This window comes from Protopterus annectens, chromosome 12.part0, assembly GCF_019279795.1.
Source record: "Protopterus annectens isolate FY-2018-M chromosome 12.part0, PAN1.0, whole genome shotgun sequence".
In the NCBI taxonomy this organism is placed as follows: domain Eukaryota; kingdom Metazoa; phylum Chordata; order Ceratodontiformes; family Protopteridae; genus Protopterus; species Protopterus annectens.
Genome location: NC_056746.1, coordinates 314,605,545 through 314,630,302, shown reverse-complemented (window position 1 = coordinate 314,630,302; position 24,758 = coordinate 314,605,545). Strand labels below are relative to the sequence as shown.

At 48.2% G+C, this 24,758-nt stretch overlaps 1 protein-coding gene across 1 annotated transcript in view; it reads left to right on the top strand.

The window, feature by feature from the left end:
* Nucleotides 1–24,758, top strand: part of ERP44 (endoplasmic reticulum protein 44) — an 866,037-nt gene that overhangs the window by 457,257 nt on the left and 384,022 nt on the right. Inside the window, exon 7 of the mRNA XM_044088913.1 lies at nucleotides 20,492–20,603. Coding sequence (XP_043944848.1) covers nucleotides 20,492–20,603 — 112 coding nt within the window. The remainder of the gene's footprint in view (nucleotides 1–20,491; nucleotides 20,604–24,758) is intronic.

The following is a 24,758-nucleotide window of genomic DNA, read 5'->3' as shown; positions in this document are numbered from 1 at the left end:
GTGCATATGTGATGTAAGCATGAGTGTGCTCTTTCTGACTACTGGTTTGCTTGCAAACTAGATCTGAGGTAAAGGCAGAGGGGGATTGTGGGTATTAGATTGTCTCGAGCTTCTTCTCGATGCAGAGCTTGCGGATCGGCTCCGAACCCATGTGTAAGAACAAAGGCGAGATGAACACTCCACATGGAACGTTATGGTAAGGACATAACTTCTATTTCCATCCAGACAGGGTTTCTCTGAGGACAAACCCGACATTTATGCCTAAGGTAGTGTCCAGTGTGGCCCTTAACCCAAACCATTCATTTGCCTAGTTTTTATCCAAACCCACAGAATAAGGGTGAGAGACTCCTGCATTCTTTGGACATACACAGACAGCTACGCTTCTACTTGGACAGAACTAAAGCTTTCAGAAAGCCTGAGCAACTTTTAGTGGCACATGCTGCAGGATCACAAGGAAAGCCTATCTCAAAGCAGACTATTTCGAAATGGATAGGCCACTGCATTCGATTCTGTTATTCACAACATGGCAAATCAATCCCTAAGGGCATTAGGCCACATTCTACCAGAGCAGCAGCCACTTCAGCAGCCTTCTTCAGAGGGGTACCAACCAAAGACATTTTAGCATCTGCAACTTGGAGTTCAGTGCACACTTTCACCAAGCACTACCATTTACCTCTCTACTCTAAATCCAGAGCAGGCTTTGCCACTGCAGTTCTGCAGGGCCTTATAGCCTCTCCGAATCCTATTTAGACCCAGCCACCCTACCTGAGCTTTGGGATTCAACCCAAGTGTAATGACTGCAACAGTGAAACACGATGAACATAGTACAGTTGTGTACCCACCATAAATGTAGATGTTCGAGTGTATTCACTGTTGCAGTCCAGGTTACCCACCCACCATCCCCCTTTTCTTTGCTGGGACTTATCTGTACTTCTCTATCCTATACAACCTATGTGGTGTACTTGCTTGTAGATGAAGGAAATGTTTGTTATTGCATGTATACTTATTGGCATAAATTTTTAGCCTACCAATTTGGGGGCACCTGACATCTGGGACAAGAAAAACTGAAGAAAATGGCGTCGGCTGCATCTTTTATACCCCTGGTGCACTGATGTCAGGGAAGAGGCGACAGCAACTGACGCCGGACCAAGACTTTGGAATTCAGGCCAACTGTGGGTAGCCTGCCAGCAGGATAACCCAAGATCTGAAGTAGTTAACTTCATTTGTCAGCAACCTTTGGGAATCAGATCTGAGCTCGGATCCGAGCCGGCAATCTTTCATAACTTAGATCCGAGCTCCTAGCTCCTCCCCTTCATCCATAATCCCCTGCCAACCCTGACTGACCTCAGATCTAGTTTGCCGCGCTTCTTGTAAACAACTAGGCTTTTGAGCTCCTGGTGTCGTAGGGCTTTTGTGAGAGTTTTTCAATTTTTTTATTATCCCCTTAAGTGTACGAGTGAGTGTTGGTGGTCAGGTTCCCTTTTTTAGATTAAACTACCCTAGTTTATACCTTTTTACTTAAATTTACCCTCCCTCCCCTTCGCTGGTCATAGCGTTCTGTGTGTTGTGTGTTTGGGGCCTAACGAGTGTTTTTTCTTTACAATGTCTGAGGCACCAAAACCCATCATCTGAAGTAGGAGCTTCATTTGTCAGCAACCTTTGGGATACGGATCCGATCTTGGATTCGAGCCAGCAACTTCTACCACAGCATAGATCCGAGCTCCTAGCTCCTAGCTCCTCCCTTTACCCATAATCCCCTGCCTACCCTGACTGACCTCAGATCTAGTTTGCCGCTCTTCAAGAAACAGCTAGATTCCACAGCTCGTGGCGATTTTGTGAGAAAAAAAGATTTTTCTTCTTCTGATTGAGTGGTTGTGTGTGCATGTTAGGTTTACCCTTAACGCTAAAACTTCTTATTTTTAGCTTAAATTTTAATTTAAATTTTTTCCTCCCTCCCCGCTGGTCGTAGCGTGTGTGTGTCTTGAGTGTAGGGGCCTAGTGAGTGTGCTTACTTTAGTTATGTCGGAGGCCCCTAAAGCCATTTTTTCTAAATGCACCGAGTGTGGTCACAAGCTTTCACCGGCTGATGGCCACACTCAGTGCGTTAGGTGCCTTGGGGTTGAACACCTCTCTTCGGGTTGCGTGATTTGTGTGGCGTTCAAACCCAGGGCACTTAAGGATCGTAGGTCAAAGCTGGTTCTGCTGGGTCTTTTACCCCCAGACTCTGCTTCGGCCTCCGGTGCTTCGGTGACCGCTACCCCCCCCGGAAGCGATCACTCCTGCCTCCCTTCCTCCGACCGGGATTCAACCTCCCGCTTCGGCTCCTGAGGATAGGGAGTCCAGGAAAGAGAAGTGGAGGGAGAAGCACCTTAAGCGGCGGGCCGAGGACTCTTCATCGGCCCCGCCCGCCAAGAGGGCTTCTCCGTCCAAGTCTTCTCGGTCTCTTCCTCTGATTCGATCCCCTTGTTTCTCCCCGGGACCCGAGGAGGAGGTGAACCGGTCCCCGTTGAGGTCATCGAGGCGGCACTCCAGGTCAGCCTCGGTGGCCTCTTCGAGGTCCACCTTTAGCATGTCAGATGCGGACATGGACCGGATGATGAGGAGATTCATCCAGGCCCAGATGCACATGGGAGTGCTCTTGCCTCCCCCCCCCTACGGGGGGGAGCTCGACCCCTTTTTTCGCCCCTATTGCTCCTTCTCCGACCCGCATTCCGGGTTCGGAGCACTCGGAGCCGAGCCACGTTGGATCCGGGGGTGGGTCGGAGCCGACCGTGCTGGGCACGTCGGCTCCCTCAAGTTTGTTGGATCCGACCTCTCTGAGCCGTGGGCCGAGCTTTGGATCCGAGGGATTCGGTGTACTTTCGGCTCCGTCCTGGTCGGAGTACACTGGTCCCTCAGATCCGACGTTCTCGGCGCCGGGTCCGATCCCCACTTCGGATCCGAGTGGGAGTCGGGTCTCGGATCCGTCAGAGAGCGGCTCCCCCTCGGCTTTTGCTGCGGTGGAGAGGGCACTGTCGAGTGCTTCCAGGCCTCCGGTCCTGGCTTCGGCTCCCTCCCGCACTCCTCCTCATCTGGTCCTGGCTCCCCTCATCCGGCCCTCGGGGCAGCCTACCTCAGCGCCTCTAGGAGTTCCAGTGGAACAAGATACAGCCCATGAGGACTCCTCGGACAGCCCCCCTGAGGAGGTTCCTCACAAGGCAAAGTGCAAAAGGAGGCACATAGACTCCCCTGAGAGTCTCACCGAAGATACGGACTTAGATGAAGGGGAAGGCTCCCCTAGGTCACCCCCCGAGGATGTCTCCTTGGGAGACATCATGGAAATGCTCAAAATCAGGGGTGGGTGGTCTGCCCCCAAGGCTTCCTCTGATGAGTCCGTATTCCTTGAGGCGTTTGAGGCAGGACCATCTACCTCTTGGGTGTCCCCTCCACCCAACCCCTTGGTGGATCTCATATCCACTAAGGCTTGGAAGGAACCGGACACCGTAGAGCCTATCCCCAAGCGCCCGGACAAAATTTTGAGCCCCCCTGCAGAGAGATCACACTGGAGCAGAGGTCCCCCTGTGGATGCCATGTTGGTGGCTGCAGCCACCAAGAAAGAGTTGGATCAGGAGAGCCCCACTGTTCATCCTCCAAGCAAGGAGTCTTGCGCGATGGACCATCTTGGGAAGTGGTTCTTCAGTTCAGCGACCTTCTCTATGAGGGCCTTGAACTACATGGCGCACGTTATTCGGATGCAGCGGGATCTAATTAAGGAATATGCTGCTTCCCCCCCAGGGTCCATGTTGGAGGGAGACAAGGATCTGTACTCCTCCCGAATGGCCACCCTCCGCTCTATTTCTAACACCTCTATGCGGCTGTTGTCTCATGCTATGGAGGGAGCCGCTAGAGCAGGCGGAGTCGGGCTTGTCATGAGGAGAGACAGGCCTGGCTCCGTCACTGTGACTTCTCTGAACCCTTTAAGGCGTCATTCGCGAATGCCACTTTTGATGGTTCTGCAGTGTTCGGCAAAACCATTCGCGACACTCTTGTCCAGAGCGAGATAGATGGGAAGACTTTGTCTGCCGTCGGAGTCCAATTCTCTGTGCCCCAGAGGTCCTTTTCCAAGAACCAAAAGGGTCAGAAGAAGATGTGGTTCCGAAAATCGCATCAATCCCAGTCTGCTCAGGACAACCAGTCCTCTCGTGGCAGAGGAGGACAGGGAGGACGCCGCCCCAGAGGCAGAGGGGGTCCCAGGAATTTTGGGTCCAGAGAACCGTTCTCTGAGAGGCCCACGCAGAACCCTGAGGGGTTGCCCGGCTGCGCCACTCTGGAGGCAGTCGGGGGGCGTTTTTCGAGGCACCTAGCAATGTGGGAGTCCATAACAACGGATCGCTGGGTGCTTCGTATTATATCCAGAGGTTACCAAATTCCCTTTATCGTAACCCCCAAAATCAGAGGCCTCCCCGACGTACCACCCAGTCAGACGGAGGCAGCTGCTGCAGAAATTCAGCAGCTTCTGCAAAAAAGAGCCATCCAGCCCGTCCCCCCAGATCAAATCGGATCAGGGTTTTACTCCAGGTTCTTTCTGGTGCCAAAAAAGACGAGGGACTTGAGGTCCGTCCTCGACCTCTCTCTCCTAAACCTGGCGGTACCCAAAGAAAAGTTCTGAATGGTCACGTTGCAATCCGTCCTCCCCTTATTGCGGGAGGATGACTGGATGTGCTCCATAGACCTCAAGGATGCGTACTATCACATTCTAGTGGACAGGCGTTCCAGGAGGTTTCTCCGCTTCCGGCTGGGAGCCAGTCACTTTCAATTCAGGGCCCTCCCCTTCGGCCTCACCTCAGCCCCCAGGGTGTTCAAAGTCCTGGCGATAATAGCGGCCCACCTGAGACTCCAGGGAATTCAGGTCTTTCCATACCTGGACGACTGGCTCCTAGCCCCAACAATGCATCTACTTTGTTCATGCAGGGATTATTTCCTCAGTCTGGCTCCACTATTAGGATTAACCATCAACATGACCAAATCCTGTCTGATCCCTACACAGGTGTTGGATTTTATAGGGGCGAGACTGGATTCCAGACAGATGCTTGCGTTCTTGACTCCAGATCGGCTTCGGAACCTGATGTTGCATGTGCAGGCCATCCTTCAACTGCAAACTCCCTCGGCGGAATTGGTCCTGAGGGCTTTAGGATCTATGGCGGCTGCAATCCCTCTGCTGCCTTTGGCTCGGTTGAACATGAGGGTCCTGCAGTGGACCCTCCAGGTACAATGGTCCTTGTCTCATCCCATTTCCTTAAGCAAGGTTTGCAGAGAGTCGCTCGTGTGGTGGCACCAGTCCCCCAATCTCCACACTACTCACTACCCTTCTCACTACCACCGCCAGTCGACACAGTGACTACGGACGCTTCTCGCCTGGGGTGGGGTGGGGCATTTTTCAGGCAGGACAGTCCAAGGCACGTGGAACGACGTAGAGACCTCTTTGCATATCAACGTCCTAGAGATGAGGGTGGTGCTTTTGACGTTGCAGGCACTTCACAGCTCTCTCCCGGTAGGGACAATTGCAGTACAGACAGACAACATGTTAGTCGTCTGGTACATCAACAAACAGGGGGGAACCAGGTCTTACCCCCTTTGTCGCGAGGTCATGAGAGTGTGGGAATGGGCGATTTCCACCAACCGCTTTCTCATAACAACGCACATTCCGGGACGGTCCAACATTCTAGCGGACAGGCTCAGTCGTACTATCCTGACTCCTTACGAATGGTCTCTCAACCCTCGAGTTGCAGAGCAAGTATTTGCCCAATGGGGGCAACCTTGTTCATAGGTTCATAGGTTCATACTAGGCTATCTGCCCAAGGGCATTTATAAGCCTAGCCCATAGTTATGTGGCTTTCGCCACCCCTTTAGTTTGAATAAAAACTATGCCTATCATTTTTCTGTGCCTCTGTCAAGCAGTGACACTGAAGTAATCCCTAGGGTATATCTGCGATCTCCCATCCATTGGTCAAGATTCCTCTTGAACAAGGCCAGTGCTCTGCCTCACATGTACCGGGATTTTGTTCCACAGCATAGGGAGTCTCTGGGTGATGAATCTGTCCCTCCAGCACGTTCTATTTATAACCGTGTCAAGGTTTAAGTCTCCCGCCCTTGTGGTTCTGAGGATCTAGATTTTTGAGGTGAAGCATATTCATCAAATCTGGGTTTGACATGGCCTTATATGTCAGGCACAGGTCACCTCTGAGCAAGCGGTATGAGACTGAATAAAGCTGGAGTTCTTTCAGTCGGGCAGCATAAGACATATTTTGAGACCCTTTATCCTTTTGGTGAGGAACTTTTGGGGCCTTTCAAGCTGCATCAGGTGTCTGGTCAGATACATTCGAGCGGGCATTGTACTCAATCATAGGTCTAATGAGTGATGAGTACAGGGGCGATGACCTCCCTTGATCTAGATGTGAATCCCTTCATGATCAGGTGGGCGATATAGAAGGTTTTCCTAACTACTTTAGCAACATGAGTGTCAAGCGAAAGACTACTGTCAACTTGGGTCCCCAGATCCCTGATGACTTTTCTGTGCTCAGTGGATTGTCACCTATATGGTAGCTAGGGGTAACCTTGTTTTTCCCGAAGGGTATGACTATGCATTTTTGGCGTTTAACTTCAGGCCATGGCTCTGGCACCAGTTATCCGTTTCTGTGAGGCCCTTCTGGAGGATATCTGTGTCAGATGTGTTTTCGACTATGGCCCAGTTTGCAGTCATCTGCAAACTTTGTCAGCCATAACCCTCCTGTGTTTGCTTGTACTTCTGAAAAGTAGATGCCGAACAAGAGTGGACCCAGGACTGAGCCCTGTGGGACACCACTTGTGACAGGCTTTGAGTCTGACATGGCTCCAGCAACTCTGACCCTGTGGGTTCTGTCGCTTAGCCAGTTTGCAACCCATCTTGTGATGTATGGGTTTACATTCAAGCTGATGAGTTTTTCGATGATACCTGAGTGGGGTATTGTGTGAAGGCCTTTGCCAGGTCGAGGTAGGCTGTATGGACTGCCTTTCCCTCATCAATGGCCTTGGTGACTGTCTCGAAAAAGTCAACCAAGTTTAAGAGGCAGGATCTGCCTTTGACAAAGCCAAACTGGGTTGGATCCAAAGTCTGCAAGTTCCCTATGTCTTTATTTATGAGTTCCATTATGATCCTCTCCATGGCTTTGCAGATAAGGCTTGTCAAGCTAATGGGGCGGTAATTTCCAGGGTCTGTGGAGGCACCGCCCTTATGAAGTGGGACCACAGTCGCCACTCCTTGGAGTATCCTGAGGTGAGGCTAAGATTAAACAGCTGTCCTAACTGTGGGTTTAATTCCTCGTTGAGTTCATGAAGCACACAGCCGGGGACACCATCGTCCCATGGATGCTGTGTTTTTGCCTTAGTGAGGGCAGTTCTCACCTGGGCGTTGGAGATGTTTGGGGGCTACAATCCTCTGGAATAGATATCTCTCCTTTTGGGGAGGGGAGAAGTTTGCACTGAACCTGTCAGCCAGTATGTTAGCAATGTGTGTAGGTTCAGTAATTTTCACATCATTTTGAACTAATTCTGAGCATATCTGGGAGTTTCCTCCTAGGTTTCTAACATAGCTAAAGAAGGCCTTATGATTGTCTTTAGAGTCCTTGGCGATTTTTCTCTCAAAATTTGCCTTGGATGATTTTATGAGAGCTCTTAGTTTTTACTTATAATGATCAAAGGTGTCTTACCTTTCAAGGATTTTGCTCTATCTTGTAGTAGCTTCCTCCTTTTGTTGTAGAGCTTGTTTATGGCTGGGGTCCACCAGACTGGCGCTTGCCTTTGGTACAGAGAGTCTTAGTTTTGTTTGGGATTGCCTGATCCATGCAGTCCTGTAGGTGCTGGTAGAAGGCATTTGTAAGTGATTCAGCGGTTTGAGTAATGTTTACCACTGGCTCAGGGGCCTTAAAGGAGACCACACTAGTTTTAGAAGTGTGAAATCGGCTTTTGAGAAGTTTTTCACTGTGGTCTTTTTGTTTCAGGTGGGGGCGGGATGAGGACCTCCAGCGAGATTAGTTTATGATCTGATCTCACCAGTGAGGGTATACTTCGGTGTTGAACATTTTGATCCCATGTTCGTGATGATGAGATCAAGTATGTTTTCACCTCTTGTGGGGATGGTGACTAGTTGTTCCATGGCATTTGAGTTTATGAACTCCAGGAATCTTTGGGTTAGAGTGTTCGGGCTTGAGTAGTGTTCCCAGTCTATATTAGGGTAGTTGAAGTCACCTAGTATGATGGTGTTTGGAGATACATTTATCCCCTCCAATGTTTTCAGGAAGGCCATGTGAGGTTCCTGAGTTTGAGAGGGTGGCCTGTAACATGCTACAAATTGCAGAGCAATTTTTTTTGCCTTTCCTTCAAATACCAAATGCAACGATTACTTAGCTCTGATCCCCCCTCCGGGGGAGTCCCCGAGAGACTCTCTAGTTCATGCTTGGCCTCCTGGTCTGCTTTATGCTTACCCTCCTCTTCCCCTGATGTTGAAATTATTGCAGAAAGCCAGTCAGCTGGGGAGCAAGATGATCCTCATTGCCCCATTCTGGCCTCGTCAGACGTGGTTCCCTTACCTATGGTCTCACCTAGTGTATCCACCATGGATTCTGGATCCCCTCCCGGATCTCATTTCTCACTCTCTCGATCTTCCGACTCTGAACCTGGTCAACCTCAAGCTGACGGCTTGGTTCTCCAGTTCCACTCCTCATAAGGACTCCCGGGATCTCATCACCTGTCAAAGCCATTCTTGTAGCAGCTCACAAGCCTTCCACCAGGAAGGTTTATCGGAGTAAGTGGAAACGCTTCTCCATCTGGGCAGAACACCGTCGTTTAGACCCTTTTATGGCCCGAAGGCGGTTCTAGATTTTCTAACCTCTCTCTTTCACCAGGGGGCTAGTTCTTCCACAGTCAAGGTACAACTTGCAGCAATCTCATACTATCACGTGGGGCAAGAGTCTGGCCCTCTTATCACTTCCAAACTGTGTAAGATCTTCCTCAAAGGTACCTTCCTCCTTAGGCCTCCAGTCAAAGAGGTGGTACCTCCATGGGATTTATCCCTAGTCTTACAGGCCTTGACTGGTCCCCCTTTCGAACCGGCGGCCACGGTTGATCTCACATTTCTCTCTTGGAAGACAGCTTTTTTGGTGGCCATAACTTTAGCCAAAAGAGTATCGGAATTGCAAGCTCTTTGTGTCAAACCTCCATATTTGGTCTTTCACCCGGATAGGGTTTACCTCAGGATCAATCCGTCCTTCCTACCTAAGGTATCTTCAGAAGCGAACATTAATCAATCTATCAATCTCCCAGTGTTTTTCCTCAACTTTCAAAACAAAGGAGAGTACAAGCTGCATTCCTTAGTCGTACACAGACAACTACGTTTTTATATTCATAGAACTGCTGATCATAGGCAATCCGATCAGTTGTTTATCTCCTTTGCCAAAAGTAATTTCGGAAAGCCAGTTTCTAAAGTTTCTCTCTCTTGATGGATCTCGAGTTGTATTCTCTTAGCATATCAGAGCTTGGGAAGGCCTGCACCTCAAGGAGTCCATGCTCATTCTACTAGGGCCGTTGCCACATCGGCAACCTTTCAAGCTAGGGTTCCCTTAGATGACATTTGTTCCGCAGCCACTTGGGCTTCATCTCACACCTTTATCAGCCACTATAAAATAGATGTTTTCTCCCGAGGTAGGGCGTCCTTTGGCTCTGCGGTGCTCCGGAATATCCTTCCATGAAGGCCACCCAAGATTTAGGTAGCTGGGGACTCTGTCCCAAAGGTTGCTGACAAATGAAGTTCCTACTTCAAATTAAGAAGTTATGTACTCACCATAACGTTCCATCTGAGTAGGTATCTTCATTTGTCTGCAACCATCCCCCCCCCCTCCTTCCCCCTGACCAAAATGATCGTTCTTGAGGTTCTTTGCATCTGTTCCCTTTGGGATACTTTTATCAGCTGTGCTGTGGGGCAAACTTGATCTGAGGTCAGTCAGGGTAGGCAGGGGATTATGGGTAAAGGGAGGAGCTAGGAGCTCGGATCTATGCTGTGGTAGAAGTTGCCGGCTCGGATCCGAGATCGGATCCGTGTCCCAAAGGTTGCAGACAAATGAAGATACCTACTCAGATGGAACGTTATGGTGAGTACATAACTTCTTATTTTCCAAGTGCGAGTGTGGCCATAAGCTCTCCCCAGCGGATGGCCACACTCGCTGTGTGAGGTGCCTTGGGGTTGAACACCTTTCCTCTGGGTGTTCCATCTGCGCGGCGTTCAACCCCAGGGCACTGAAGGACCGAAGGTCGAAGCTGATCCTAGCGGGACCTTTGCCCCCGGATTCGGCTTCGGCCTCCGGAGCTTCTGTGGCCTCCTCCCCGGCTTCGGCGGCGGCCACCACTCCTGCCTCTCTCCCTCCGGTCAGGACTCAAACTCCCGCTGCAGTTCTGGAGGAGAGGGAGGCCAGAAAAGAAAAAAGGAGGGAGAAGCACCACAAGTGGCGGGCCGAGGCCTCCCCCGGCTAAGCGGTCTTCTCCCTCCAGGGCTTCCCGGTCTCCCCCTTCTCGGATCCGGTCTCCGTGCTTCTCACCCGAGGAGGAGGAGACCCGATCTCCGTCGAGGTCATCGAGGTGGCATTCCCGGCCAGCCTCGGTGGCCTCGTCGAGATCGACTCGCAGCCTTTCCGACGCAGATTTGGACCAGATGATGCGAAGGTTTCCCAGGCCCAACTGCAGATGGGAGTGCTTCTGCCTCCCCCCCCTCCCGCGGGGGAGCTCGACACCTTTCTTTGCCCCGATAGCTAACTTCTCCGACCCCACTTCCCGGTTCGGAGCCTTCGGAGCAGAGCAGCCTTGGAGCCAGAGGTGGGTCGGCGCCGACAGTATCGGGTACTTCGGCGCCGACTCTTCCCTCGAGCCTGTCGGGTCCGTTTTTGTCGGATCCTGGCTCTCTGAGCCGTGGGCTGAGCGTCGGATCCGAGGGAATCAGTGTGTCTTCGGCTCCATCTAGGTCAGAGCACACTGGTCCGTCAGATCCGATGGTTTCAGCACCGACCCCGATCCATCCATCAGATCCGAGCGAGGATCTACTCTTGGATCCCAGAGAGAGCGGCTCTCCCTCGGCTTTCGATGTGGTGGAGAGGGCAATGTCGAGTGCTTCCAGGCCCCCGGTCCTTGCTTCGGCTCCGCCCCGCACTCCCTCTCTGTTGGGTCCGGCTTCCATCACCCGGCCCCAGGGACAGCCTGCTTCGATGTCCCAGGTCGTTCCCTTGGAACAGGACTTGGCTGGTGAGACGTCCTTGGACAGCCCCCCCGAGGACGTCCCTCACAAGCGAAAGTGCAAGAGGAGGCACGTGGACTCCCCCGAGTCCTTGACTGATGACACGGATTTGGATGAAGGGGAAGGCTCCCCTAGGTCACACCCCCGAGGATGTCTCCTTTGGAGACTTCATGGAAATGCTCAGGATAAGAGGGGGGTGGTCTGCCCCAAGGCTTCCTCGGATGAATCCGTGTTCCTGGAGGCATTCGAAGCAGGCCCATCTACCTCTTGGGTGTCCCCTCCACCTGACCCCTTAATGGATCTTATTACCACTAGGGCGTGGAAGGAGCCGGACACTGGAGCCAGTCCCCAAATGCCTGGACAAGATCCTTAGTCCACCCTCCAAGAGGTCCCATTGGAGCAAGGGTCCCCCCTTAGATGCCATGTTGGTGGCGGTGGCCACCAAGAGGGAATTAGCTCAGGAGAGTCCCTCGGTCCATCCACCGAGCATGGAGTCCCGTTTGATGGACCGTTTAGGGAAGCGGGCTTTTAGTTCAGCGACCTTCTCGGTGAGGTCTGTGAACTACATGGCACATGTTATTCGACTGCAGCGGGACCTTATCAAAGAGTACGCTGCGTCACCCCCGGAGTCCATGTCGGTGGAGGACAAACGGTTGTACTCGGATGGCCACTCTCAGGTCAAAATCTAACACCTCTATGCGGCTGTTGTCCCACGCCACAGAGGGAGCCGCTAGAGCCAGCGGAGCAGGCCTTGTCATGCGACGTCAGGCCTGGCTCCAGCATTGCAATTTCGCGGAATCCTTCAAGGCGTCATTTGCGAATGCCCCTTTCGATGGTTCTGCCTTGTTTGGCAAGACCGTTCGCGAGACTTTGGTCCAGAGCGAAAAGGACGGGAAGACGTCTGCCGTCGGAGTCCGCTTCTCTGCTCCCCAGAGGTCCTTCTCCAAGAACCAAAAGGGACAGAAGAAGATGTGGTTCTGGAAGTCGCAACAATCCCAGTCCGCTTCGGATCCCCAGTCCTTCCATGGCAGAGGAGGACAGGGTGGACGCTGCCCTAGAGGCAGAGGGGGGCCCGGGGAATGGTGGGTCCAGAGAAGCTTTCTCTGACCGGCCCACCCAGCGACCCTGAGGGGTTGCCTGACTGCTCCTTTCTGGAGGCAGTCGGGGGATGTTTTTCGAGGCACCTGGCAGCTTGGGAGTCCATCACAACAGACCGCTGGGTGCTTCGCATCATATCCAGAGGATACCAAATTCCCTTTTCTCACAACCCTCACCAACCCAAACGCCTCCCTGACATCCCACCCGATCAGAGGGAGGCTGCAGCTGCGGAAATTCAGCAGCTCTTAGGAAAAAGAGCCATCCAACACGTCCCCCCAGACCAGTTCGGATTGGGTTACTACTCCAGGTTCTTTTTGGTGCCAAAAAGATGGGGGCCCTAAGGCCAATCCTCGATCTGTCCCTCCTGAACCTGTCAGTAACCAAAGAAAAGTTCTGGATGGTCACCCTTCAATCCATTCTCCCCTTGTTGCGGGAGAGCGACTGGATGTGCTCGATAGACCTCAAGGATGCATATTACCACATTTTGATGGACAAACGATCCAGGAGGTTTCCCCGCTTCCAGCTAGGAGCCAGTCATTATCAGTTCAGGGTCCTTCCCTTCGGTCTCACCTCAGCCCCCAGGGTGTTCACCAAGGTATTAGCAGTGATAGCGGCCCACCTGAGGCTCCAGGGAATGCAGGTGTTTCCATACCTAGACGACTGGCTCCTGACCCCTCCAACAAGGCATCTACTCTGCTCAGCCAGGAATTACTTTCTCCACCTTGCTCCCCGGCTGGGGATCACCGTCAACACGGACAAATCCTTTCTCAACCTGACTCAGGTGATAGACTTTATCGGGGCCAGATTAGACACCAACAACTTACTAGCCTTCTTAACCACCGAGCGACTTCACACCCTGAGGCTACATGTGCGGGCCATTTTACTATCGTCGGCTCCCCCGGCGGGATTGGTCCTGAGGGCGCTGGGCTCCATGGCGGCCGCAATTACCCTGCTACCCATGGCTCGCCTGAACATGAGGGTTTTGCAGTGGACTCTCCAAGTCCAATGGTTCTTCCGTCGATACCCTCTCAGTCACCCCATTCCCCTCAGCAAGGCTTGCAAAAGGGCTCTCACATGGTGCTTACAATCACCGGACCTCCAAGCGGGACGCCCTTTTTCCATGGCCCCTCCACTCGCCACGGTGACCATGGACACCTCTCGCCTCGGGTGGGGGGGGGCATTATGCGGGCAGGATGGTCCAAGGCACGTGGAACGATACAGAGACCTCATTGCATATAAATGTTCTAGAGATGAGGGCAATGCTGTTGTCATTGCAGGCACTTCAGAGCCTTCTTCCTACAGGAACAGTTGCAGTTCAGTCAGACAACATGTTGGTGGTCTGGTACATCAACAAACGGGGGAACCAGGTCCTACTCACTCTGTCGAGAAGCTATGAGAGTGTGGGAATGGGCGATCTCCACCAACCGCTTTCTAATTGCAAAGCACATTCCGGGACGGTCCAACATCCTGGCGGACAAACTCAGTCGCACCATTCTGTCTCCTTAAGAGTGGTCTTTCAATCCCCAGGTAGCGAAGCGGTTATTTGCCGTATGGGGGCAACCCTGTTGCAATCTCTTCGCCTCTCCTTCAAACACGAAATGCAACAGCTACTTCGCTCTGATTCCCCCCACCAGGGAATACCCGAAAGACGCTCTGGTGCATGCTTGGCCTCCCGGTCTACTCTATACTTACTCCCCTCTACCTCTGATGCTGAAGCTTCTACAGAAAGCCAGTCGGTTGGGGAGCAAAATGATCCTCATTGCCCCATTCAGGCCTCGTTAAGCTTGGTTCCCTTACCTCTGGTCTCATCTGGTGAATCCGCCTTGGATTCTAGTTCCCCTCCCGGATCTGATTTCCCACCCCCTAGGCCTCCCAGTCCCGAACCTGGACAATATCAAGCTTATGGCTTGGTTTCTCCAGTTCCACTCATAGCTAGGACTCCTGGTATCTCTTCCCCAGTTAAAGCTATCCTAGTAGCAGCACACAAGCCTTCTACTAGGAAAGTCTATAGGAGTAAATGGAGACGTTTTGCTATTTGGCAGAGCGTCAGAACCTAGACCCTTTCACAGCTCCGTTGCCCGCCGTTTTGGATTTCCTTTCAGGGCTTTTTCATCAGGGGGCTAGCTGTTCCACAGTTAAAGTTCAACTAGTAGCTATCTCTCATTACCACGTGGGACATGAACTGGGTCCATTGATCACCACAAAGTTATGTAAGACCTTTCTGAAGGGCACCTTCCTACTCAGACCTCCAATAAAGGAAGTAGTGCCTCCCTGGGATTTGACATTAGTACTCCAGGCCTCGACAGCTCCCCCCTTTGAACCTGCAGCTTCAGCTGATCTCAAACATTTGTCATGGAAAAAAGCCTTTCTCGTCGCTATTACTTCAGCTAGGAGGGTCACTGAACTTCAATCCCTGTGTGTAAAACCTCCTTACTTGACCTTCCACAAGGATAGGGTTTACCTCAGGACCAATCCCTCATTCCTTCCTAAGATTGCTTCCGAGGCAAATATTAACCAATCCATTAATCTGCCAGTTTTCTTTCCTGAATACCAGAACAAAGGAGAATACAAACTACATTCTTTGGATGTGCATAGACAGCTGCATTTTTACATTCATAGAATGGCTGGTCATAGACAATCCGACCAGTTGTTCGTCTCCTTTGCCAAATTTAACTTAGGTAAATCTGTGTCGAAGGTCACCTTGTCGAGGTGGATTTCACAATGCATCCTTTTGGCTTATGAAAGTTCTGGCAGGCCCGCACCTCAGGGAGTCCGTGCCCACTCTACTCTGTCCATGTCTACTTCTGCTGCCTTTCGGTCTAGAGTACCCCTGGATGATATTTGCTCAGCAGCCATTTGGGCTTCACCTCATACCTTCATCAACCGTTATAAATTGGATTTTATCTCTAGAGGGAGAGCATCCTTTGGCTCTGCAGTGCTCCGGAACATCCTTCCATGAAGGCCGCCCAAGGTACAGGTAGCTGGGGACTCTGTCCCAAAGGTTGCTGACAAATGAAGTTAACTACTTCAGATTAAGAAGTTATGTACTCACCATAACATTCCAACTGAGTAGGTAGACTTCATTTGTCTGCAACCGTCCCACCCTCCTTCCCCCTGACCTTCGGATGTTATTTGGCCAGAGGTTTTTACTCTGCCCTTTAAGGAAGGTAGTTAGTTTCCTTTGTCAGCCTTATTGGTTATGGGCAAACTTGATCTGAGGTCAGTCAGGGTTGGCAGGGGATTATGGGTGAAGGGGAGGAGCTAGGAGCTCGGATCTAAGCTATGAAAGATTGCCGGCTCGGATCCGATTCCCAAAGGTTGAAGACAAATGAAGTCTACCTACTCAGATGGAACATTATGGTGATTACATAACTTCTTATTTAATGACTGCAACAGTGAATACACTCGAACATCTACATTTATGGTAGGTACACAACTGTACTTTTCTGGTGTCATTCAAAGGGGATCCAGTGTCTGTCTGCCTGGGATGACATGCTCAACGAGCCACGCTGCTTCGCTAGAGACTGCTTGCACCTGTCACCCTTAGGCTTTTGAATACTGGCCAAGGCTCTTGCCCACCCCATAGTGCCTTTTTTAGGCAAGGCTCAAAAGACACCCACCGCCATAAATAGCACAAGTAACAAAAAACTGAGGTAATGCTACTCAATGCCAGAAGTCTAAACCTCAAAATGCACGCACTCGAGGCACTCCTCAGTATATGTGCAGTAACAGAAACCTGGGTTAAGGGTCCAGAGAGCACACCAGCACTACCAGGCTACAGCTCATACCATACATTTCGGCCACAAAACCCGGACCAAAATACAAAAGGCGGGGGCGTATCCATATTCATCAAGGATACCCACACTTCCAGGTTAGTGGCACAGCACGATGCTTCAGAGATCATCCACATGCAATTAACAATGGGCAAAATTGCAATTCAAATTGTAGCTTGCTACAGATCACCCAACTTGTCCCAGGACCCCATTCCGCATTTCTGGAAACACTGGGAAACATAAACCCAAACATTAACTGGGAGAACTACTCAAGTAACTCCCTTGCCCAACATTTCCTAGAATTTATAAATTCAAATGCCCTGGATCAACTCGTCAACACTCCCACCAGAGGTGACAACATATTGGACCTGGTCATCACAAACATGGGCGACCGATGTTCCACACTGGAGGTCAAACCATCGCTGGTTAGATCTGACCATAAACAAACCACTTTGAATATTCACATCCCCCCCCCCCCCCCCACCCAGACAAGGAAACCACCGTGAAAAACTTTTCAAAAGCAAATTTCATGTTACTTAAGACAGAGGTGGAAAGTTTCAAAGCCCCCATGCTAAAGGATAATGCTGTCCAAGCTGCAAAATCCTTTACTAATGCATTCTACGGGCACCTACAAGAGTGCATGGATTGTGCTATCCCAAGCAAAACCAAGACTCACTCCTCCAAGAAAAGGAAACCAGTCTGGTGGACCCCTGCCATAAACAAACTATACAATTGAAGGAGGAAACTAGTACAGAAAAGAGTAAAATCCCAAGAAGGGAAGATATCCCTGATCAGTATCAGCAAGAAACTACGATCCCTCATAAAATCATCCAAGGCGAGCTTCGAAAGAAAAATTGCCAAGGATTCCAAAGAAAACCACAAGGCATTATTTAGCTATGTCAAGAATCTAAGTGGCAATGCTTAGATCTGTTTGGATTTAGTGCAGAATGGCACAAATTACACTGAACCGACCGATATCGCCAATATCCTTGCAGGTTCAGTGCAAACTTCACCCCCCTCTCACCCCCAAAAGGGCCCATAACCATACCAGAAGAATGTAGAGCCCCTGAAATCACAGAGACACAAGTTAAAACAGCCCTCTCCAAAGCCAAAAAACTGCATCAATGGGACCGGACGGTGTCCCAGGCTGCGTCCTACACTAGCTCATAGACGAACTAACCCCTCACCTAAACACACTGTTCAAACTCAGCCTCTCCACAGGCTACGTACCCATAGAGTGGCGCACAGCAACAGTTATTCCGCTCCACAAAGGTGGAGCCACAACAGACCCCTGACTAGCTTGGTCTGCAAGGCTATGGAGCGCATCATCATGGAACTCATTAACAGAGACATTGGGAACCTGCAAACACTGGACCCTACCCAGTTCGGCTTTAATGGCAGATCATGCCTCCTGAACCTGGTGGACTTCTTTGAGACAGTTACTAAGGCTATAGACGAGGGAAAGGTGGTACACACAGCCTACCTAGACCTTGCAAAGGCCTTCAACACCATTCCCCATTCTGGTATTATAGACAAGCTCACCAGCCTGAACATATGTCCCTACATCACAAGATGGTTTGCCAGCTGGCTCATGGACCGAACCCACATGGTGAGAGTTGTGGGAGCTAGGTCCGACGGTAAACCGGTTACAAGTGGCATTCCTCAGGGCTCAGTCCTAGGCGCCCTCCTGTTCGGCATATACTTCTCAGAGGTACAGGCAAGCACAAGACGACTATGGCTGACCAAGTTTGCAGATGGCTGCAAACTAGGAGCTATAATTGACTCTCCGACTGACACACACATCCTCCAAAAGGGTCTCATTGAGACGGATACCTGGTGTCAAAATCATGGCCTCAAGCTAAATGCCAAAAAGTGCATAGTCATCCCCTTTGGAAATAAAGTACCCACAAACTACCACATAGGTGGTAGTCCCGTAAATGAGGAAAACGTAATAAGGGATCTGGGAACCCAAGTAGGTAGTAATCTCTCCTTTTATAATCACATTGCCAAAGTGGTTAGATAATCCTTCTATGTGGCCCACCTAATCACAAAAGGGTTCACATCCAGATCAAAAGAGGTCATTGTGCCCCTCTACTCATCACACATCAAACCCATCATAGAGTACAATGTTTCATTTGGAATGTACCTTACAAGACACCTGCAACAGCTGGAAAGACCACAGAAGTACCTCACCAAGAGGATCACTGGCCTCATACAGATGCCCTATGCAGCTTGACTGAAGAAACTCCAGCTGTACTCAGTTGCATACCGCCTACTCAGAGGTGATCTCTGCCTGACATACAAGACCATGTCCAACCCAGAATTGATGGACCTGCTCTACCTAAAGAAAACCATATCCCCTCAAGCCACTCGCTCTAGGGATTTAAACCTCACCACAACCATAAATAGGACATGCTGGAGGGATAGATTCCTGTCCCAGAGACTTCCAATGCTTTGTAACAAGATTCCAGTCTACATTAGGCAGAGCTCCTCGCTAACACTCTTCAAGAGAAACCTTGACGAGTGGATGGGAAACAAAGTTTACCCCAGGGATCACTTCAGTGGCTGTGTTGGACAGAGGCACAGGGAACTAATCTAAGGAGGTGGCGAAAGCCACCACATTCTGGATAGGCTAAAAATGCCTTCAGGCATGAACCTATGAAAGGATATTTTAGAGCTGCAAAAGTAAGGCTTGTATACATAACACAAGCAGGAGTTATAATTCAAAGTGGAAAGGGATAATGATGAAGCAGGGAGAAATTTGATAAATAAGGACAGACTAAGATTTTGGATGCAGATCCTTAAGGAAAATAACAGCCATACAGAATATTGTATTCATAAAGTATGCTAAGAAGTAAGCCAACATAAGAATAGAGAAAGTAGATTTTGCTGCTAGGGATGACTTCAAGTAGAGGTAGAGAGAATAGGTAAGAGGGGGCTGGAATTTATTGGAGAAAACTGACAAAGGAATCAATGAACAGGGAACAAATAACTAGACAGGGAAAGGTAATAGGATGGGATGAAGCCAAGAAGACATTAAGACTGTAGGCTAGAGACTGCCTTCCTTAACAGGGATTGATAACAGATTGTAGGCAACGAGAAAGGGATAGGGGAATCCTAAGTGAAAGATCTGCTCTGGTAGAGTTTAGTCTAATCTAGAACAGAAGCTGCTGTTAAAAATGGAATAAATTAGTAGGGCTTATAAAATATTGCATAAGAATCCATCAAGAGGGGGTTAGAAAAGATTGGAAAGAGAGATCGGATAAGCAGTTTATAAGGGAACAATGGGAGGGCATATGTATGCCTCCTAAGTATGCAACAAAGTCCAGAAGCTTTTTTGCTTGGTGGTGTTTGCATAGATATTTTTGTACCTCAAGCAAACTTCAAAATAATTTTTTCTCAGGCATTTCGCAAATGTTGGTGCTGTAATGGGGAAGTAGTAACTGTTATATGTTTTGGAAGTGTAATGAGTTGGCAGATTTTGTAAATTCCCTACAGAATGCTCTCTCAGATGTATTTGGTGAGCAAATGGGTGTAACTAAGAAATTTATTCTCTTGAGCTGGGATCAGGATCTGAATTACCCTGACATAGTAAGACCTTGTTAAGTTTAATTCTAGTGTCTGCCAAAAAAGCAGTTACTACAAAATAGAAATCAAAGGCTAAAGTTACGTTTCTTAAATGTTTTGTAATAATTTCGAGCTTTTCTCCCCGGCTTCAGCTGAAAATGGGCTTCTACCCAGCCGTAGTTTCCCTGTAATCAAATCTTAGTAAATAAATAAGTAAATAAACCAACTGTATTTGGAGTGTTGAATATTGTAACAGAAGTACAAAAAATGGATGTGGGATCTTTATAAAAGTGAAAGAGCAAATTGCATAGAAATAAATGGAAAGTATGGGAACAGTATATGCAAAGTGATGTTCAGGAGGAGTGAAGTTTAAGGGAAGGCAGGAATTGAGCAATTTATGTAATGTGGGACTGATTGTTATAAAAAAAAACATACATGATTTATAATTAACTGAGAACATTTTTATATGGTTTGTTTCCTTATGTTAATGTATGCTTGCCGGTGTCTCAAGTGGTAATTTAATAAATGTATTAAAAAGTCAAGTTTTCTTACTTAAAACAACAAAAAAGTTATATTTTTTTGTTTTTGGCAGACAAGTTTGTTTTAGCATTACATGCTCCGAGCAGAAAAGGATTGCTTGATTTAAACCTGATTCACTAGTTCACCGATTGCTTTTCCTTTGACTTCAGTTATATTGAAAATCCATTTAATGCAGTAAGGGAGCCTTTCTGTCTGATTTTTTAATATATTGTTTTACTAGGAGTTAACAGAAGAAGGTCTTCCATTCTTAATACTTTTCCATATGAAATATGATACAGAGAGTTTAGAAAGGTTTCAGCAGGAAGTTGCCCGACAGCTGATCACTGAAAAAGGTAAGACTAAAAATTTCAAACTTTTAATGCATTATTTCTTAATTCAGATCTCTTGTATTCACTGAACAATGGAATTTAGTTTACAACCAGGTAAATGTACATGAATTTCTTAACTGGCACATAATTGTAGGATAAAAATAGAACATACTGTCATTATTGTGGATTGTGATTTAAACACTTTGTAGATGTCATCTTATGCAAGCTCTTTAACGTCTTAATGCTGGCACTGTTAGGAAATACCTTTATTTTTCTAAATAAATGGATTAATCATTGTGAACACTTTTCAGATCACAACTATTGGCAAAGGCGTAAGGGACATGCAGGCAGGCCATCAGTCTGAGCACTTTATCTTTTGGGAGGTGAGAAGAACTCCACATGAATTCAGGCCTGGACTTTAAAGGGGAAAAACAGACATTATTTTTCTGTTATAAGCAAAACTCACTACTCTTGACTGCAGAATTTACTAAAAGGAGAAAGGAACACTATGCATTACTCCTGAATATGTCTTGATATGCTGTCCTCTAAGGAAGCATTAACAGACGCAAATGGTGAAATTAGATCTGTTTTGTTTGACGGAGGTCAGTGCAGCAATAAACCAGCTCCACTGTATCAAAGCTGTAGCCATGTATAAGATCCATCTAGAAATGCTGAAGGAGTGGGATATTGTGGAGTGTTGTGCTTAGCATACCTTTCCAACATGGTGGTAAAGTCTTGGAACAGTGCCTCCAGACCTTTAAGCTGGGGTAGGGGTCTCCATTTCAGAAAGGAGGATAGGAATGTGTGTACAGTTTTAGAAGGATCTTACTCTTCATCCTCCTTGGGAAAAGCACTTGTCAGTTTTCTGGAAAGGAAACTGAGACTTAGTCCAGTAGTCAAGCTTCTGATTCAGAAGAACAATGTGGATTCTATCTCTTTGCCTCTTGATGGCCGTTACCAGTACTGAGTATATGTGCTTTGGCCACCTAGAGTACACATATGACTGTATCCTCCAGAATGTGTTTTGGTAAGTTTGAAACCAGTATAGAGTCCTTAGCCCCATTTCCGTGTGCCTTTTTCCTGTTTTGTATTTGAACATCTAATTCCCTGAGGCTCTTAAATATTCCTTTATACTACTGTATAATTCTAGTGTAGTGTATAAAGAGTTACAATTCTGTGAGACAGTATCAGTAACCTAGCTGCTCTTTGTGGCCTAGCTATGACTGATTCAATAGACATTTGGATACTGAAAGCATATAAGTATATTGTTTGGCACTTAATCTGTTATCAGTGATAGTCAACAAAACTGCTGCATTTATTAATTTGCTTGAGATTATTTTTCTTGGTGTCTAGTTTTGTTTTAGTTAAAACTGCTCCATTTATTAATTTGCTTGAGATTGTTTTTCTTGGTGTCTGATTTTGTTTTAGTTAAAAAAAACTGCTGCATTTATTAATTTGCTTGAGATTGCTTTTCTTGGTGTCTGATTTTGTCTTAGTTAAAACTGCTGCATTTATTAATTTGAGATTGCTTTTCTTGGTGTCTGATTTTGTTTTAATTAACAAAACTTCTGCATTTATTAATTTGCTGAGATTGCTTTTCTTGGTGTCTGATTTTGTTTTAGATAACACTGCTGCATTTATTAATTTGCTTGATATTGCTTTTCTTGGTGTTTGGTTTTGTTTTAGTTAAAACTGCTGCATTTATTAATTTGCTTGAGGTTGCTTTTCTTGGTGTCTGATTTTGTTTCCCACCCTGCCTGCCTTCCTCTTGGTGTCTTGTTCTTATATTTGGTGGCTTTGCAGTTGCCCACCCCTAGTGTAGATTTGATCTGGGACACTCCTCCCAGTCTACTATCGTTAGCTTATTCTATCTAATACAGAGAGAACATTTGAGAAAGCCAATCCACTTAGATTCTTAACCTTGAATTATCTTCTGTTCCTCCTTTCTCCCTTTCCACTTTACTAAAAAAAAAAATTCTAAGCTTGTTTCCTGCCTTTCCTGTAACTGGTCTAGTCCAGATACAGATTTGCTGTATCTGGGACTGTTTGTAAACTTCTGAGCACCCCAATCCTTTGTGTTGGAGGGAAGCCTTCTAGCTTCTCAGTTTGAGTGGTAAGCACTAGGTTGCCTGTTTACCTCAAGAGGAGTGATTTCTGGCCCAGAAATTGTAGTTTATTGGCCGTTTGGGCAGTTTTTCCATCTCTTTCAACTTTCTGGTTTAAAAGCCCGCATTTGCGCTCGTTTCCCACCTTTCCTGTAACTAGTCTAGTCTAGCTACAGATTTGCTGTATCCAGGACTGTTTGTAAGCTTCTGAGCGGTGCCAAAAAGTCTGCTCTTCAATTTTCCCTTAGATCTTCTAGTTCTTTCTTCTCCTGCACTTTTACTAGCTTATTAGTCTAGCACTTTGTCTAACTTCTTGTAGCAATTATTGTAGCACACAAAAGTGCTACTAGCACTAAACGTACAAGGAAGCAGCTCCACTGCTTATTATTATAATGCCCACCCCTCCAGGCATGTATGAAGGTCAGTTCCCTGTGCTTTCTGCTATTAACCTGGTGAACTTGGGCATCCTGAGGCAATGTAGCAACTGCCTCATGTACACTGACAACCCTCTCCTCTTACCTCCCAACACACAGGCTTGCGAGAGATGCACTTATATATCCAAATTGGAAGCAATGTACTCTTCAGCCAAGACCGGAATAGCTGGTCAAGAGGAGAAGGTCAACACTTGCACCACACCACATGGAACACACAGCCCTCCAGAACACACACCAGCACTGCCTTCACATAAAAACACAAACCACACACCCACCTAAGTGGAGGATCTCAATAAAAATCTACCTAAACAGCAGAGAGCCCCAAGGCAGAAATGCACTCAACCACCAAAACACAGCACTAATCACAAGACACACAACAGTGTGCCCCTCAACCAAAGCCCCTAACGCAGAACAGCACGCCCAACACACTAGTCATAGGTGACCGGATAGTGAGGCACACTGATGTCCCACTCACAAAGGTTGAATAAGGAGAAAGTAAGAGTCAGCTGCCTGTCAGGTGCCAGGATCCACCACATAATGCACGCACTCAGGTCCCTCAACAACAGGTACAAATATTGTACATGTTGGTGTGAATAACCTGAGACGTACCTCCCTGGACTACATGAAAAGAGATATGGAGGAGCTCTCAGATTATGTACCCCAGGTGGGTATGACCCTAGCCCTGAGCAGCATCCTACCATCACCCAGAATGATACCACAGTACAAGCAGAAAATGATTTTTTAACAATTGGCTAAGTTTCTGGTGTCATTCTAAGGGGATCCAGTATCTGTTTTCTTGGGATGACGAATGACCGACCTTGATGCTTTGCCAGAGGTGGCCTGCATCTGTCACCCCTGGGCTTCCTGATACTGGCCAAGGCTCTTGCCACCCCTATAGTGCCTTTTTTAGGTGGTGTTCAAAGACCAAATTACCACAGTAACAGCTGCAAACAAATGCAATCTGAGGGTCATGCTGCTCAACACTAGAAGTCTAACTCTCAAAATGCACTCGCTCGAAGCACTCCTTAAAATGGAGAGCATCGGCATTTGTGCTGTAACAGAGACCTGGTTCAAGGCAGCAGAAAATACCCCTGCACTACTCGGCTATAACTCATTCCACACCTTTTGGCACCAGAACTTGGACTGAAGCTCCAAAGGAGATGGTGTTTCCATATTCATAAAGGATGTGCACACATCCAGACTGCTAACCCAACATAACGCATCAGAGATACTTCAGGTGCGGCTAACATATAGGGTAAGACAGCGATTCAGGTCATAGCCTGCTATAGATCCCCAACCATGTCCCAAGACGCTCACTGCACATTCCTAAGCACCCTGGAGATTATTAGGGTCCAACCTAACACTGTCATACTGGGCGACTTCAACTGCCCCTCCATTAACTGGGAAAACTACTCGTGTACCAGTACACTTGCCCAACGTTTCCTGGAATTAATTAATTCCAATGCCCTGGACCAGCTCGTTCTTAGCCCTCACTTGAGGTAGCAGCATCCTTGACCTGGTCATTATTAACATGGGCGACCATTGCTCTACACCAGTAGTCAACTCCTTCCTGGTTAGATCCGACCACAAACTAATCACCTTGGAAATCCACATCCCTGTCACCCACCCCGCAAAGGTAA